This window comes from Zingiber officinale, chromosome 2A, assembly GCF_018446385.1.
Source record: "Zingiber officinale cultivar Zhangliang chromosome 2A, Zo_v1.1, whole genome shotgun sequence".
Taxonomy (NCBI): Eukaryota; Viridiplantae; Streptophyta; class Magnoliopsida; order Zingiberales; family Zingiberaceae; genus Zingiber; species Zingiber officinale.
Window position 1 is genome coordinate 155863400 of NC_055988.1, and position 17361 is coordinate 155880760.

At 36.5% G+C, this 17361-nt stretch overlaps 1 protein-coding gene across 1 annotated transcript; it reads right to left on the minus strand.

Annotated features, from left to right (window-relative positions):
* Positions 1-4595: 4595 nt before the first annotated feature.
* LOC122040194 lies at positions 4596-5127 on the minus strand. Its single transcript, XM_042599543.1, has 2 exons — positions 4867-5127; positions 4596-4776 (listed from the first exon to the last, which is right to left on the minus strand). Exons 1-2 carry the CDS (start codon positions 5105-5107, stop codon positions 4601-4603), a joined length of 417 nt encoding a protein of 138 aa, XP_042455477.1. The 5' UTR covers positions 5108-5127; the 3' UTR covers positions 4596-4600.
* Between the last annotated feature and the right edge of the window lie 12234 nt (positions 5128-17361).

Genomic DNA, 17361 nt, shown 5'->3' on the forward strand with positions numbered 1-17361 from the left:
AAGAAGATTTCAACTACCGGAGGCAAGCATTGGAATGGTTCTTAAGAAGTCTAAATTTCGACAATTTACAAATATTGAAAAAGCCTTCTTAGGACTCATAATTGAACAAAAAGGTAAGTTAATTTGAAATATTTTACCAAACAATGTTATATACAAACTTGAAAAGTACCAAGAGTTCATACAAGCTTTGGAGCTAGTTGATCAAGATTCACGAGGAGCTATTGAAGCTAGAGGATCAAGTTAAAAATATATCCAGACTCGAGTCTAATCTAACAAAGAAACCTACTGAATTAAGGGTGACATTTGAGGTTAGTAATATTTATCAAACTACTTCTAACACTAGCAATTTAAATGGCTTACATAATTATAAAAATATCTCTAGTACGGTGCATGCTAGAATAATTCCTTCTTGTAATAACTTAGGTATGGATGATTTAGTAAATTTGAATACATCAAATTTAATTAAAAATTTAAATTTAAAGAATTAAAATAAATCTTAAAATCTAATTAATAATAATTTAATTGAATCAGAAAATTTAAAATTAAATAAATTAATTATTAAAAATTCAAATGTAATTAATTCATCAAATACATAATTAGATAAATCAATTAATATTTTAGAAAACTCAATTAATAAATCAAATTTTAATTGATAATTCGTAAAATAAAATTATTAATTCTAAAAATTTAATTAATTCTGAAACTTCTCAAAATTTAGATTTAATTAATTCAACAATTGATAAAAATATTAAAAATTTAGAAATAATTAATAATTTAATTAATTCAAACATTAAGATAAATTTAAAATTTTAAAATAATAAAATAGATTTAGATAAAATTAATAAATACCTTAATAAAATAGTTGATAATCTAAGTAATGTCAATATAGAAATTTCTATCCAAAACTGACAATTAATAAAAATTTAAATCTTAAAGATAATAATGTAGATAAAATTAATCTAATACATTCAACTAATAATATAAATTTAAAAGGTAAAGAAAATATGAATATAATGATAAATTAAAATACTATGATAAAATCAAAACTAAATCTTATAAATTTGAAATTAAAAAATAATAAAAATGTAAACATTACAGATAAACTTTTAAACAAAGATAATTTAAATAATTTAACAAATTTAAAACTAAAAATTATTAAAAACTTAAATATTAAATATAATATTTAAAATAAAGATAATTCAAAAAATTTAACAAATTCAAAATTAAAAATTAATAAAAACTTAAATACTAAATATAATATATTAAACAAAGATAATTCAAAATAATTTAATACATTTAAAATTAAAAATTAATAAAAGGTTAAATATTAAAGTTAATATTTTAAATAGAGATAAAATACACTTATTGAAGAAATATAATTTAACCAACTCAATTAATTTAAAATTAAAAATAACTTTAAACTACCATTAATTAAACACTAATTAAACTTTAATCAAGTTTAATTGAACTTAAGAAAACAAAATCTATGATTTAGGAGAGACACCAAATTGATTAGCACATCAAAAATATATTTTAGCCATCTCGGTAGTTAGGACTAGGCTAAAAGATACTTTGATTCTTGTCTAACATAGCACCAGGGGAGGGCGAGATGATAGTATGTTTGGAAAATTTGGTCTAGGGAGTCAAGTAGGATAAGACATATCCTACTTGGTCTACATAGCTAAGTGGAACTAACTGAAACTATCTCGCCATATCCTAAACTAGTTAGACTAAGTTTTATCAATAAAAAAAATTAAATGTTCAATTTTCTAAAAAGACTTTGTCTAGAAGTGATCATAATTTTACTATCCAAGAAGACATCTGTGCCTTCTAAAAAGACTTTGTCTAGAAGTGATCATAATTTTGCTATCCAAGAAGACATCTATGCCTCGCCACACCTAGAAGCCGATTTTTTAAATATACATTTAATTGACCAACAGTTAAACATGAATATAACTCAAGGTTAAACTATTTTTAAAATAAAATTTGAAACTAATCATCTCACACAACTGTAGGATACCCTTAGTCGAAAATACAGATTCGGTGAGATGAATAAAGAAAACTAAAAATTAAGTTAAAAATTATTTTTAAAACCTTTTAAAAATCCTTTTAACAATTATTTTAAAAATATTTTTAAAACATTATTTTAAAAATATTTTAAAAATACTTTCAAAAATCCTTTGAAAAATCCTTTCAAAAATTATTTCAAATCCTTTTAAAAAACATTTTAAATATTGTTTTAAAAAACCTTTTAACAATTATTTAAAAAACACTTTTAAAATTATTTTAAAAATATTTTTAAAATTATTTTAAAAATCTTTTTTACAATTTTTTCAAAAACCCTTTAAAATATCTAATTTAAAAATATTTTAAAAAATTCTTTTAAAAATTCAATCCTAAAATTAATTAAACTTCAATTAAAACGTAAAGATGAAGTATTTTAAAATTAAATTAAATTAAAATTAATCCTAATTAATTAATTTGAAATTCAAATTTTAATTTACTCAATCTATTAATTCAAAATATATCTTAATTTATCCTAACTAACTTAATTGAATTTGAATTAATTAAAGTCATAATTACTAATCAATTAACTTAAATCTCAAGGAAATGTTGGAAAAGTTCGAACTGGGATCCAAGTGTCTAAATATGGTACTTGGATCACAATGAGCTGTGTACAACAAATCAGGACTTGGCTACAACCCTAAACAAACAAACAAATCATATTTGTCTTTAATTAGTCAAAAAGTTAGAAGTCAAGTCCAAGCATGAGTCCAAACAAAATTTTTAATCAAAAAAATTAAACCAAATCTATACTTGGTCCCTACGAGTCAAATCCATTACTTAGATAGACCTTATCTAAGCTATGACTCAGGGGGAGCAAGTAGAAAAATAATACAACCAACTTGATTAACCAAACTCAATACTTAGGACTAGGTTTATTTCTGCTTAGAACGGTTAGATGAAAAAGGTTTACCAAACCCTATAACATAGCATCGGAATTGATTGGGATGATAGTACGTGAAGGAAGCTTTGTCGAAGGCATGTCTAGGCTGAATATGGAATTCTACCTGGTGCACTAGACTTAGTGGATCTGACCGAAGCTACCCCAGTCAAACATGGGCTAGTTAGACCAAAATTTAGTATTAAGTTTTTTGGGCGGGAACAGTTTGGAAAGCCTTCAGCAAGTGGTCTAATGATATCCAAGTAGGCCGTATGCCTCGCCACTGAACTGAAAGCTTATCCTTAGGGCGCCTGTTTGATTAACGCAAAGCTAAGTTTGAATCTAACATGGGTTCAATAACCTTTCTCGAATAATTAATTATCAAACTTTAATTCAAACTTAAATTCATAATTAATTATCAAACTTTAATTCAAACTTAAATTCATAATTAAACCTAATTCAAACTTAAATTCATAATTAATTATCAACTCTAATTCAAACATAAATTCAAAATTAATTATCAAACCTAATTAATTATCAAACCTAATTCAAACTTAAATTCATAATTAATTATCAACTCTAATTCAAACTTAAATTCAAAATTAATTATCAAACCTTATTTTAAAACTTATTAATTAATTATTTTAAACTTTTTAAAATTTTTTAAAACTTATTAAAAATTATTTTAAAACTTATTAAAAAAAACTTAATTAAAATTATTTTAAAACTTAATTATTTTAAACTTAATTAAAATGATTTTAAAATCATTTAAAATTATAAAAAAAAACTTAATTAAAATTATTTTAAAACTTAATTTAAAATTATTTTAAACTTAATTAAAGTTATTTTAAACTTAATTAAAATTATTGTAAAACTTAATTAAAAATTTATTAAAAACTTAATTAAAATTATTTTAAAACTTAATTTAAAATTATTTTAAACTTAATTAAAGTTATTTTAAACTTACTTAAAATTATTGTAAAACTTAATTAAAACTTTTTTAAAAACTTTATTAAAAACTTAATTAAAATTATTTTAAAACTTAATTTAAAATTATTTAAAACTTAATTAAAATTATTTTAAAACTTAATTAAATTTCTTAAAAACTTAATTAAATTTCTTTTAAAACTTTATTAAAACTTAATTAATTTTTTAAAAACTTAATTAAATTTTAAACTTAAAATAATTAAAACTTAACTTAATTTTAAATAGCTTTAATTTATACAATAAATTATAAATAAATCAACAAATTGTTAATCTCAAACCTAATTTATTTTAATTAAAACAAAAATTAAATCATTAATTAATTTGAAGTTAATTAAATTAACTTTACAAATCTAATTAACACAAAATTCAAAATAATCGAAATTTAATTCTCAACTTAATCAATTAATTTATAAATTCTCTAATTTAATACGTAAATTAATTCACGTTTAAATAATCTTAATTAATCTAATCTAATTAAAAATCTGCATTAATTAATTTTAATCAATTAATTATTAAGTTGCTTTAATTATTCTAAAATTGATTAACAACTTAAACTAATCACCGTATTTTATTAATTTTAATCCTAAATTAATTAATCTTAATCAATTCAAAACTAACCTTTATTAAGTTTAACTTAAATAATTAACTAAATTACTCCAAAACATTGATCTAACATATATTTTTCATATCTCGCTTGTTCTTTAGATTTGATGTTGTTGTTGTTGTCTCTGCGAGAGAGAAAACGGGAACCCCAGAAGTATTCCCTACTCTTGCCAAGGTCACCACCTCTGACCATGTCCCTATGCCAATGATTACTTCTGCTCCCCAGTCAACCATATCTTTAGCTGCAACAGCATGCATGAACTTATAATATATCTATTTACTATTACCCCGTGCTAGAAGTGAATCAAAGTGTGATTAAATAATGAAGTTACCAGTTGTTGACGTTTCAACGGGATCATCATTGGTTTCGTTGAATCGTAGAACGAGTGGCGAAGAAGAATTGAAGTGTCGTGCTGCAATCCTGATGGCTGCTTCTTGCTCTCTTCGAGTAGGCAGGTAAGGGTTAACCATCACACCGATTTTAACTGCCTTCGCAGAAAAAGCTAATAAGATGGAAGAAACGATCAAGAAATCAAAAGAAACACTCAAGAATTTCACTGTCATGGGCCTCATTTGGTGCAGAAAGGTAATGAGCTACGATCAGTACGCAATTCAATTATGATCACCTTTAGCTTTCTCTAAGTGATTTATATAGCTGACAAGAAGCAAGCGATCGATATAGTTGACCTGTGCAGCAGGAAGATGAGAGGAAACAACGGGAATGTGTATATATTTGGTTCATGTACCCTTCACACACTATGACTCGTCAAAAATATTAAGAGGAAAAAATCAATAACTTGTTCGTTCTGACTTCATGCAATTTCCCATTAATTTCTGTGTCCAGGTCGTTATTCTGTTATGAGTTTATTTTATTTGGAAATCATTTAATCAAAAGCTTCCTGCTGTCAGATTTCTCCTTTCCCAGTGCAAAACCCCATCTGCTGAAGTCTGTTTCTCAACACGCTGCAGCGACTTTTGATGCAACATAAAACGCCAAACGAAGTAGAGAAACTAGAATGAAAGGTCGGTAAGATACTTGGAATTAAAGTAATCAATAAGTTTGAGAAATTTCCTAGAAAGTGATTACTCACAGAAAGTTTGGTATCAAGGAATACTTCAATGATCAAAATGAATGTCTTTATTTGAGCTCATTAACCAATCAGACGACCGAAGACATAAGGAATACGAGTTAGGTTGGAAAACTTCTGTCTATGACTGGTTCCTAATGTAATGTAATTGTCAAGGGTTCTATCAATTAACACCGATTAGACTCGTGAATCTATAAAGACCAAGAGATACGTAACATGAGTCAATAACAGCAAATTTCACGAATAATTGTCCAAAGTTCTGCCGGTTTTTTCCAGCCAACTTGCATATATAATTTTTATTGTATACGATGATGGTCAAAGATTATTAGAACGGCAAAAAGAACTACAATAGAGCTGTTGTTATTATTATTTTTATTATTAATGACTATAAATTTTGACGGTAAAAATGATTGTGGGGTGATAATTTTAAAATATTTTATTACAAAAAAAAAAATTAGTCTCCTTTACTAATTTGACTAGCTCAAAATTATGACTTTTCTAATTTTGACTAAACGAAATTTACTAAGAATTCAACTCAACACTACGATTGGAAAAGGAAGAGTCTGTGGCGAAACTACACTCTAGACTCAAGGAGATATCGACTGCAGGACTGAACAGCCTTGGGGACATAATTATTGAAAATGTGAATTAAAATTGAATGAAAAAATAGACTCTGAATATCTGAATATCCATGGGAGTTTATACCCATATTGAAAGTTTTGCGCTATAAAGGTTGATTTAATTAGAATCACAATTGGGAATGTTGTTAATAGGGGTGGAAACAAATTGAACATGTTCACTAACTTTTTGAGTTGATTCAAAAAATATTTGATTATTTATATTTAAAATTATCGAATTCGAGTCAAACTCGAACATGTCCACTCACGAGCCTAACTCAAATCAAACTCTGATTATTTTTACATTATTTTAATTTGAGTATGTCTTGAATTTAACTCATTTCTAACTATAGTTCGATTCTATTCAAATTGAGGTTCGAACAATTCAAACTAAACTACTTGAGCTTGAATTTTATTTCGAACTAAACTTGAGTTAAAATTATTTGTATTTTCAAGTTTCAAATCGAATTTGAATATCACTTATATTTTTCAAGCTCGAACTCAAATATTAATATTTTCATATTTCGACTCAATTCAATTCGTTTGCACCCTTAGTTGTGTACATGAACACACATACTGTAGGGGTACAAATCTAGAGCCCAAATTGAATTTAACTTAGGTGACTCATGTGCAAGCTCTACCTGCGTGCTTCTCGTAGTTAGACCAATCTGTGCAAAGTTTGCCCAAGTGAATCAGTTTACGTGTTTTGCCACCCGAATCAAATTTTCTTACCTATTCAAGAGTGTAATAGAAGCATTAATGATCGATCTGAAATGGATAAATGATTATGGCGGATTCATAACTGCTCATACTGAAACGACTAGCCACTAATAGTCAACTGCTCGCATTTCAAGGTAGGCAGTAGAAGGTAAATAATGGTCTTTATTTAGTCATTAATTAGCAAATTTAATCCTGTCATGAATTAAAGTCTATATAAGAAGCTTCTGCCTTAGGCAGAAGTAGAAGACGTCTGAAAAATTCCATCCACATTTGTCCCCCCCCCCTCTCCTCCCGTTTAGGTACAAGTTATGTTTACCATGAACAATCAGTGCTTAATTGTGATCTTATTGTTGCACTCGATAGCTCATACACTCAACTACCTTAGTACTCTACTGGCTCAAGCACTTGGCCAGCTCGACACTCGACTAACTCAAACACTCAACAACTCGGCTTACTCAACACTAGGCAGATCAGCTCAGCTTAGCTCAGTCATACCAAGCAACTCAGCCTTTTCAAGAATCTCAGTCATCCTAAGTAGCTCATCCTTCCCAATTTGACAACATGAGTTAAGAACATCTAGGGCATCTTGACAGATAAAGATACGTATGAATTTTGTATCCAATAATTTTAATTCTCCAAATTTTAAATATCTCTAGAATTATTTACAATAATCTTGAAGCTGATTCATTATGTTGAGATGATCATCGAAAGCATTGAGAAGCAGGATGCACATCACGTGCAGGCCTCCTCTACCCCAGCTATGATTATTCTAGTCAGCCATGTAAAATACCGAAAAAACGACGAATCATGATAAGGGAATTTTCCAAAATTTTTATAAATTTTCTGGGAATTTTTCGGAGATCGTATGGCTTCAGTTACGGGAATAAAAACTGGGTCCCGGGAAAGCCTATTTAAGCTACCCCATTTAAGCGAGAAAATATTTATATTTATATTTCTTTTTTCCTTTATTTTCTTTTATTTCTTCGTTTCCTTTCTTCCCTGCCGAAGCTCTCACCCGACGCCACTTCTAGCACGCCGAGCCTCCTCTCATGCCCATGCCCTAACAGCTTCTAACCAGCACCGCACGCGACCTCTTCTCCCCGCATACAAGATCCCAAAGGCCAAGGGAAGCCTCTCATCGCTCTCTTCTCCTTCACTCCTCTCTGATCTCCTCACGCGCGCCACCGCCGTTCCAACGCCACTTCCTCTGCCCTGATCTAGGTTGCGCGCACACCCTAGCGTCTACCGACGCCACCGACGCGAACTCCACTCCCGCTGAGCAGTGTCGGTTGTCGCTCCCCCTCAGCCCTAGCGCTGGCCAATTTCTCCTCTGCCCTAGCTCTCGGTCCACAGCCAACGATTGCTGGTTTTTCCCATCTAAGGTGCCACCTCTACATGAGTTGGGCTTCAACCAGGGGCAAAGGTTCGTGCCTTAATTTGCCCTTGTGCGCTGCCTTGTTGATCGTCGTCAGCAACCCCTCCCTATTCTGATCATCCACGGTGAGATTTCACAGCTTCATCTAATTCCCTGTTACAAGTTCTTTTATTTCCATTGAAACTGAAGTGAGGCGTCCATAGCAGCTTGTTGCCAGAAATTTCACTGTGAGTAGATAATCAACCCCTCCTGCTCACTATTGTCGCTGTTGTATACCGCTACTAGGGATCCAGCGTGGAGAGGCAATGGCCGAATAGGATAAGCTCTGACCTTGATTAGCTGGATTGTAGTGGTGAAAAGATTCCTTGGTTGACTTCTTGATCTCTTTGATCTGGACAGTGAAACACAAGGTACTTCTTGGTTTCCAACCACTACAACAAAATCCCTCATAGACATCAGTGGAACAACAACGGTTTTAGGCTAAAACCGATGTCTTTGAGTATTTTACACCGGTTTTTCTAAATACCGGTGTCTATGAGCGCAGATTTTCGCTCATAGACATCGATTTTTTAGGCGATGTCTATGAGCGCCCTTTTTTTCGTTAATAGACACCGATTTTAACATCGGTTTTTAAAATCCGATGTTAATGAACCAAAATAAAATACTTTAATTTCCCCACAAGCCAAAATCTGCACACTGTGAAGTTCCCTCCAAACCTAAATCTTTATCCCGCCCCTTCCTCCGCGCGACATCTCTCGCGTAAACCTAAACCGAGACATCTCTCTCAGCCTAAACCTAAACCTCCGACCATCCGACCATCTCTCTCAGCCTAAACCTAAACCTCCGACCATCTCTCTCAACCTCATCTCCCTCTTCCCCCTTCCTAGATCCTCTCCCGATAAGGATCAAGACACGATGAACTTGCTTCTCCGTCCAACCACACCGCATCTCCTCCAACTCCTCCATTTGGTTGAGAAGAGGAGGCCTTCTTCGCATTCCAGTAGTTTTTGCTTCATCCATCTCCGGTCCAGCATTCACTGCCACCGCTCGAGTCCTTCTTCACATTCCGGTAATTTTTCCTTTATACATCATCGCTACTGAATTTCTTCCTCATCTTCGACAGTTGCATCTTCTTGATCTCTTGTTTGCAAGTATTAATTGATTGATGCATGCAATGTGTTTGATGAATTTCCTCAAACACTACCTTGAGTTGATTTTGTTGGATCCCCAAGGTTGTTTTGGTGTGATCAACAAGTTAAGTTAGGTCCTGTTGGTTTCTAACCTTGTGTCTAAGTGTGCAGGAGCTTAGGAACACAGGTAGTCGAGCGGAAGACGCAGCTAGCGAGAAGGACGGCACGCGGTGCGTCCGAGGGACGAGGCGCTGCGGAAGAGTACACCGGCGAACGAGAAAGAAGCGCGCGGTGGTTCCGAGGGACGAAAGCCGGAGCGGAAGATTGCTCGGGGAGCAAGAGACGCAGCTAGCAAGAAGGTCGACGACCGAGGGACGAAGACTGCGGATGAGTACGCTAGCGGACGAGAAGGAAACACGCTGTAATTCCGAGGGACGAGAAGCCGGAGGGAAGCACGCTCGAGAAGACCGGAAGCTGGGTTCGGGTGAGCCCTTTTTCCGGAAGGCAGAGATCACCCAAACGAGCGGATCCGGAGCGGAAGAACCGGACCGAGGCGGGACTGGACCAGAGAAGCGGCCCCGGATAAAAAAGTCAACTGTGTTGACTTTCGGGGTCCGGGCGCCCGGAACTGACCGGGGCGCCCGGAACCCTTCCGGGCGCCCGGAACAGTAATTTTGACCAGATCGAGAATTATCTCGATCTGAACGTTGGGGGATAAATTTTATCCCCCCCAGGGCGGCCGGAACCCTTCCAGGCGCCCCGACCAAGGCTATAAATATAGCCTTGGTCCAGAAGCTTTCAATCAACTCAGTAATTTACATTCCAAACACTTGTGCGCTTTTGTTCTAGTTTAGCTTCTGTCTTTTGTGCTTTCACTGCTGTAAGAGGCTTCTCCGCCTGAAGGAGATTGATAGTTCGATCAACTTTCTTGGATTAACAACCACCCCGGTTGTAACCAAGTCAAATCTAGTGCCTCTTCTTTTTCTTGCTTTTTATTGTTTAAGTTAATTTTTATGCAAGTGTTAGTTTAAGAGTTCGAGAAGGGTATTTGCGTTTTGATTTTTCAGGGCTATTCAACCCCCCCCCCCTTCTAGCCGGCCCATCGGTCCGTATCAGAGCCGAGACGCTTCAGGAGGACTAACCGCCGAACGAAGCAACGAGATAGCCGGATCTAACATCCACCCGCCAAAATTCGAGGGGGACTTTGCAAGCTGGAAGAAGCACATGGAGGTATTTTTTGGTACCGATTTTGATTTAATACTAACAATGGAACTCGGTTTTGAAGCTCCCGAGGGAAAAACAAAAAGTCAATGGACAAAGAAAGAGCAGGCCGAGTACGTGGCAAACAAGAAAGCAGAATTTCATCTGCTAAGTGTACTTCCGCCACAAGAAGTCAACCGTGTCGGCACCTACAACTCGGCAAAGGAGCTTTGGGAGAAGTTCCTTGAACTACACGAAGGAACATCCGAAGTCAAGCTTGCGAGACGGGACTTACTCCGGAACCAGCTCACCAACCTCCGTCTTGAAGAAGGTGAGACAGTCGCACATCTGCACTCCAGAATAAAAGAAATCATTGTTGGTGCAATATCCCTTAGGTCAAGGTTGACTGGTTTGACCAAGCTTGAGTCTTGGTCATAGTTTCGATGTTTGACAATACATGTAGACACATGGACAATGCAGGTGCAGTTGTTCATATGGGGAGATTCTGATCAGGGACTGATCAGTGTGAATGAAGAAGAGTCAAGTAGGTATACCTGACTGGATGGAAATCCTGGTGAGTGAAGCCAGGTGAAAGTCCTAGTGAGTGAAGCTAGGCAGATGGAAATCCTGGTGAGTGAAGCCAGGTGAAAGTCCTAGTGAGTGAAGCTAGGCAGTATGAAAATCCTGGTGAGTGAAGCCAGGTGAAAGACCTAGTGAGTGAAGCTAGGCAGATTGAAAACCCTAGTGAGTGAAGCTAGGTGAAAGTCCAAGTAGGTCAAGAGAGTGACCGGATACTTGGCATGAAAGAAAAGTCCAAGTGGGTCAAAGGGATTGACCGGACACTTGGTGAGGGAGTCCTAGCAGGTCAAGGGAGTGACTAGATGCTAGGCATGACGTACCAACAGGTTAAGTTTGACCGGATGTTGGTTTGGGAGATTTGGGACTTGGTTTTGGGCAAAAACCAAGCTCTGGATCGATCAGTGGATCGATCCAGGCTCTAGATCGATCAGTGGATCGATCCAGACCTTTCCCAGCGAACAGAAAGCCTCTGGATCGATCAGTGGATCGATCCAGAGGTCCCAATCGATCAGTGGATCGATTGGGACGCTGCTGCTTCGCGCGATAAGCGCTGGATCGATCCGTGGATCGATCCAGGCATTTTTCCAGAGCACAGAGGTGCTCTGGATCGATCCGTGGATCGATCCAAAGCCTCCCCAATCAATTGGGAATAATCAAATCGATTGGGATCCGACCGTTGCGTCGTATTTGAGCCGCAGGCGAGCGTTGTCTTCGGCATCACTTCACAGATTCATTTCAGATCTTCACCAGCTCCTCCACAACTCTTCTCAAGCTCGAGATCGCCAGTTCTTGAAGGTTCTTGGAGGCTCTTCCAAGTCAAGAGGCGGATCAAAGCAAGAAGAAGAAACTAGGGTTAGGGTTTGTGCACTCATTGTAAGCTTGTAAGCTTGTATTTCTTTACTACCCTTTCTTATTCTTGTATTGAGTCTTGTAGGGCTTCTCCGCCCTTGGTAGTTACCATAAAGGAGAGTTTCATTAGTGGAGGGTGCGTGCGTTGTGTGGATCCTTGGATTAGTCACCTCCCTTGGAGGTGGATACCAAGTAAAATCCAAGTGTTAGCGTGTTTGTATTTGTTTCTTTGTATTTCCGCTGCGCATCCTTGAAGAAACAAGCAACGCCGAGCAACGAGCACGCGAAGAGCTATTCACCCCCCCCCCCTCTAGCTACTTTTCTGTCCTAACAATCATCACCGGACTCACGAATCTCGGAGAAAAGGTAAGTAACCGAGATTCGCTCAGGTACGCTTTAAATTCCTTCCCTAGAAATTCAAAATGGGTATCATTAGTAGATGCCTTTTACATTTCGAAGGACTTAGAAAAAACTTCATTAGAAGAATTTTTTTCAACATTTGAAGTGCATGAGTCAAGATGTGCAGGATTGAGGGAGCCAAAGAACAACGTCGCCCTCAAAGCTTCGAGAGACGAACCTGAATCGGAATCTTCTCTCGACGACGAGGAAATGGTAATGATGGTAAGACGATTTAAAAAGTTATACAATTCTAGAAAAACTAACCATCCACAGGATAGAAAGAAAAGAACGATCCGCTGCTACCATTGCGACGAAGAAGGGCATGTCAAGGACAACTGCCCCAAGCTGAAGAACAAAGACAAGGAAAAGGGTAAGAAGTCTATCCAAAAACGAAAGGCCCTGAAGGCGACGTGGGACGATACGTCGTCCGAATCGGAAGTCGAAGCATTCTCCGGACTCGCACTGATGGCGAGTCATCAAGACGACGACTGCGATTCAAGCTCTTCCGAAATGAGCATCGATGAAGGGGGAGACACGTCGGAAGAAAGCAGCAGCTCAGGGGGAGAAACAAACAAGATCGACAAGGTAAGTCAGGTACGATCTCTTCCTCCCGATAAAATGTTTAAATTCGTTAAACTTTTAACAAAAGATTGCTGCAAATTAGAAAGTGAAAATAAAAATTTAAAAGTAATTCTAGCTAAGTCGTGTCCCTTAGAAGAATTAGATAAATCAAAACTAGAAAATGAAAAATTAAAGTTAGAAATTCAAAATTTGAAAATTCAAGTAGAAGACTTAAAAATCCATACATGTCCATCTAAAACCAATTTTAGAAGATCTAATAATTTAAATTAGTTCTTTAAATATCATCCTGGACAAATTAGGAACATTTCAAAAAAATATGTCCCTAAGAAACATTTGGTTAACCCAGTAGGCTGGAACCTTTATTGGGTTCCTAAATCTTGCTTAGCCTAAATCCTAAATCGAAATTAGCGCTTTCAGCGAGAAAATTAAACAGTGAATTTCTTTATGAGGCTTTGTCTAAGGAAGTGGTTGTTGCTCCAATAACCAAGAAGGCCTAGTGCCTCGCCATGACCTGGAAGCCAAAATATCGAAATAAATGTTTAATTAACTTTCTGATAAAAAGCATTAAGGTTAAATTTAAATAATGCTTTAAAAAGTTATTCAAACATTTAAAAAAAAAACTTAGAAATTTTTTTTTCAAAATTTTTCTTACTTAAGAATTTTTTTAACAACTTAGAAAAATTCTCAAAATCACTTTTCCCAAGTTAAAAATCTTTTTCGTGAAACTAAAAATTTCTGCTTCAGTTACTTAGAAAATTCTCATTTTTTTTCAAAGACTTAAATTTTTTTTATTATTTTCTAAGTCTTTAAACCCTTAGATTTTTTAAACCGCATTTTTTGTGTGATCAAAGGGGGAGAATGATTAGTATAAGTCTAGGGGGAGGTAGATCCAAAATAATTTAATTTAACTTATTCTATTTTTTGTACTCAATTGCAAATTTAGTTAAAGTTATTTTATGTCTGTTTTGACCCTAGCTTAACTTGGGTTGATCATGTTAGGATCGATGATCGCGGCTAGAGAGGGGGGGTATGAATAGCCGACCCCAAATTCTTTCGTTTCTTCCTACGATTAGGGTTAGCGCAGCGGAAATAACTAAATAGAAACGAGAACGAGAAGATCAAACCTTAGACGCAGCGATGTAACGAGGTTCGGAGATGAAACTCCTACTCCTCGGCGTGTCCGTAAGGTGGGCGAAGCCTATCAATCCGTCGGTGGATGAGACCCCAGAGAACCGGCTAATAAATACTCCTTGTGGGTGGAGAAACCTCACCACAATAACTTGCAACAACAAGATAGAAATACAGCAAGAAATACAAACAATATGAATTTAAAACACCTTGCTTGCCTTCGACTGGTTTCCGTTGATGAAGCAGCAACTTCACGGAAGAACAGCAGCAACTGACCAGCCGGGGAAGCTCACACGAAGCTTCACGAAGCAGAGAGCTCAGCAAAGCTCAAGCACAGCAAGGAGCAGGGGCAAGAAGGAAGAAGTAGAGTAAGAATCCTACTGTACAGGCCCTCGAACTCCTGTTATAACCTGCGAAGTAGACACAGAAAGAAACTAGCCGTTGCTACGCAACGGCTAGGATGTGGACCGATCAGGCTTCATCCTGATCGGTCCACAAGGGTCCTGATCGGTCACAAGACCGATCAGGCCCTTCCCTGATCGGTCATGGAGACCGATCAGGTCCTTCCCTGATCGGTCCCATGACCGATCAGGTCCTTTCCATCCCGAAAGTGATCTCCTTCTGATCGTCTACTGATCGGTCTGCTGACCGATCAGATAACACTCAGTAGGCTACTGTTTGGTTACTGATCGGTCACCAGACCGATCCAGATACCCCGTGTATCACTGGATCGATCCACTGATCGATCCAGAGCTTGGTTTTTGCCCAAACCAAGTCCCAAACCTTCCAAACCAACATCCGGTCAACCTTGACCTATTGGTACATCATGCTTAGCATCCGGTCACTCCCTTGACCTGCTAAGACTCCCCACCAAGTGTCCGGTCAATCCCTTTGACCCACTTGGACTTTTCTCTTCGTGTCAAGTATCCGGTCACTCCCTTGACCTACTTGACCTTCTCAACACCAGATGTCCGATCACCCTTGATCCATCTGGATTTTTCCTTGCCCGGCTTCACTCACCAGGACTTTCACCTAGCTTCACTCACTAGGATTTTCACCTGGCTTCACTCACCAGGATTTCCAATCTGACCAGCTTCACTCACCAGGACTTTTCCGTCTGCCTGGCTTCACTCACCAGGACTTTCGCCTGGCTTCACTCACCAGGACTTTCCCACTGCCTGGCTTCACTCACCAGGACTTTCCCACTGCCTGGCTTCACTCACCAGGACTTATCCGTCTGCCTGGCTTCACTCACTAGGACTTTCCACATCCGGTCCAGAGAACGAGCTACCGAGCCCTCTCTGACCACAGTTCGGAGAACGAGCTACCGAGCCCTCTCCGACTTCCATCCGGTCCAGAGAACGAGCTCCCGAGCCCTCTCTGACCTAGTCCGGAGAACGAGCTACCGAGCCCTCTCCGACTTCCACTTGCCAAGTTCCCATACTTGGACTTTTCCCGTGTCAGGTCAACTCACCTCGGGTCAACCAGGTCAACCTAGACCTAAGGTTGCACCAACAATCTCCCATCAAAATACAACTCTTTCATTCTTGTCAAACATCAAAATACAACTCGAGTCAGGTCAACTCGAGTCGGGTCAACCAGGTCAACCTTGACCTAAGGTTGCACCAACAATCTCCCCCTTTTTGATGTTTGACAATACCTTTAAGTTAGGCTAATCCAATAGCCTCAACTTTCCTCATGCCACTAGGTAATGAAACATAAGTTACAACCTTACATTCTCCTTCTAAGAAGGCAACCTCCTTCTTAAATAATGAAGGCCTAACTTAAACCCTTCATTCTCCCTCTATTGGCACACATCAACAAACTCTCCCCCTAAAGAGTAAGTTATCGTTGTTCACAACTTCACTCGTCGTGATCAACAAACTCTCCCACTAACTCCAATGTTCTTCCTTGAACATTCTCTAGACATTCTTCCCCTTTTTGACACACATCAAAAGGAGTGAATCAAGGTCAAGAGTTTCTTCCTAATGAAAGTCCCATACCTTTCATTGAAACCCTTAATTTCCCCCTTGATACTAATGTCAATAGTCAATTTAGTGATAATCCCATATCACTCATAACAACTCCCCCTAAAGGTCAACTCCCCTTGACCAATAGGTAAAACTCCCCCTAAAGGTCAACTCCCCCTTGACCATTGCACCAACAATGTCTTGGAGAGTTTCAACCCTTTAGAAATCCAAAACTCCAACTTTATTGCTGAAATTTCAGAAATTTCAGACAGCACAGTCGAAACTGGCACGCCCTGATCGGTCACCAGACCGATCAGGTCACCAGACCGATCAGTAACCCTTCGATCGGTCCACAACTCTGATTTCTGATTTCTGATTTCTTCTCCCGAAATTCAGAAACCTCTAGAAAATCACAGAAAATTTCAAAAATTATAAAATTTTGAGGATACATTCCTCATAACATATACTATCATGGAAAAATAATTTTCTATGAAAATAAGTTTCATTTTCAACTCTTGATACAAAGTTCAAAAGTCTTTGAAATAGCTCAAAGTTAACTTATCTTTGTATCAACTTGTTCAATGATGAATGCTATCACTAGAAAAGCTTCATCAAGGTTTTTCAAATCAATTTTGAAATGATTTTAAACCATTTAATTTAGGACCACAATCTTTGGGCTAAATGTACATGACTTGTATACAAGCTTTCCCTATGATCCCCAATTTCGAATTAGGTTCATCTAGGTACAAGAGCTATGCACCTTAATCCTAACTCATCATCCTAATATCTCACACACATCTAAGGTGTATCAAACACATCCAAGTCAATTTTGATGTGAGATATGGGTTTAGGTTATCTTAGGCTAAGTTTTCATGCATTTTCTAAAACAACAACTTGATCTCCATATCAAATTGTGTTGTTTATCCTTAGATCAATTTCATTGATTATAAATGCAAGAAATGATGACATGGCATAAAATGATATCATAAATGAAAACATGTGCCAATGTCATGATGTCATGGCATAAAGTATGAAACTTAAATAAAGCATGACATATAACTAACCTAAGCATTATCATGACATTTCAAATGACCATAAAATAAATATGATGTCATGACATGGCATATGGCAAACAATATATGGCAAATAACATGTAAAGGTATATAAAATACCTAATTCTAGCCTTAGTT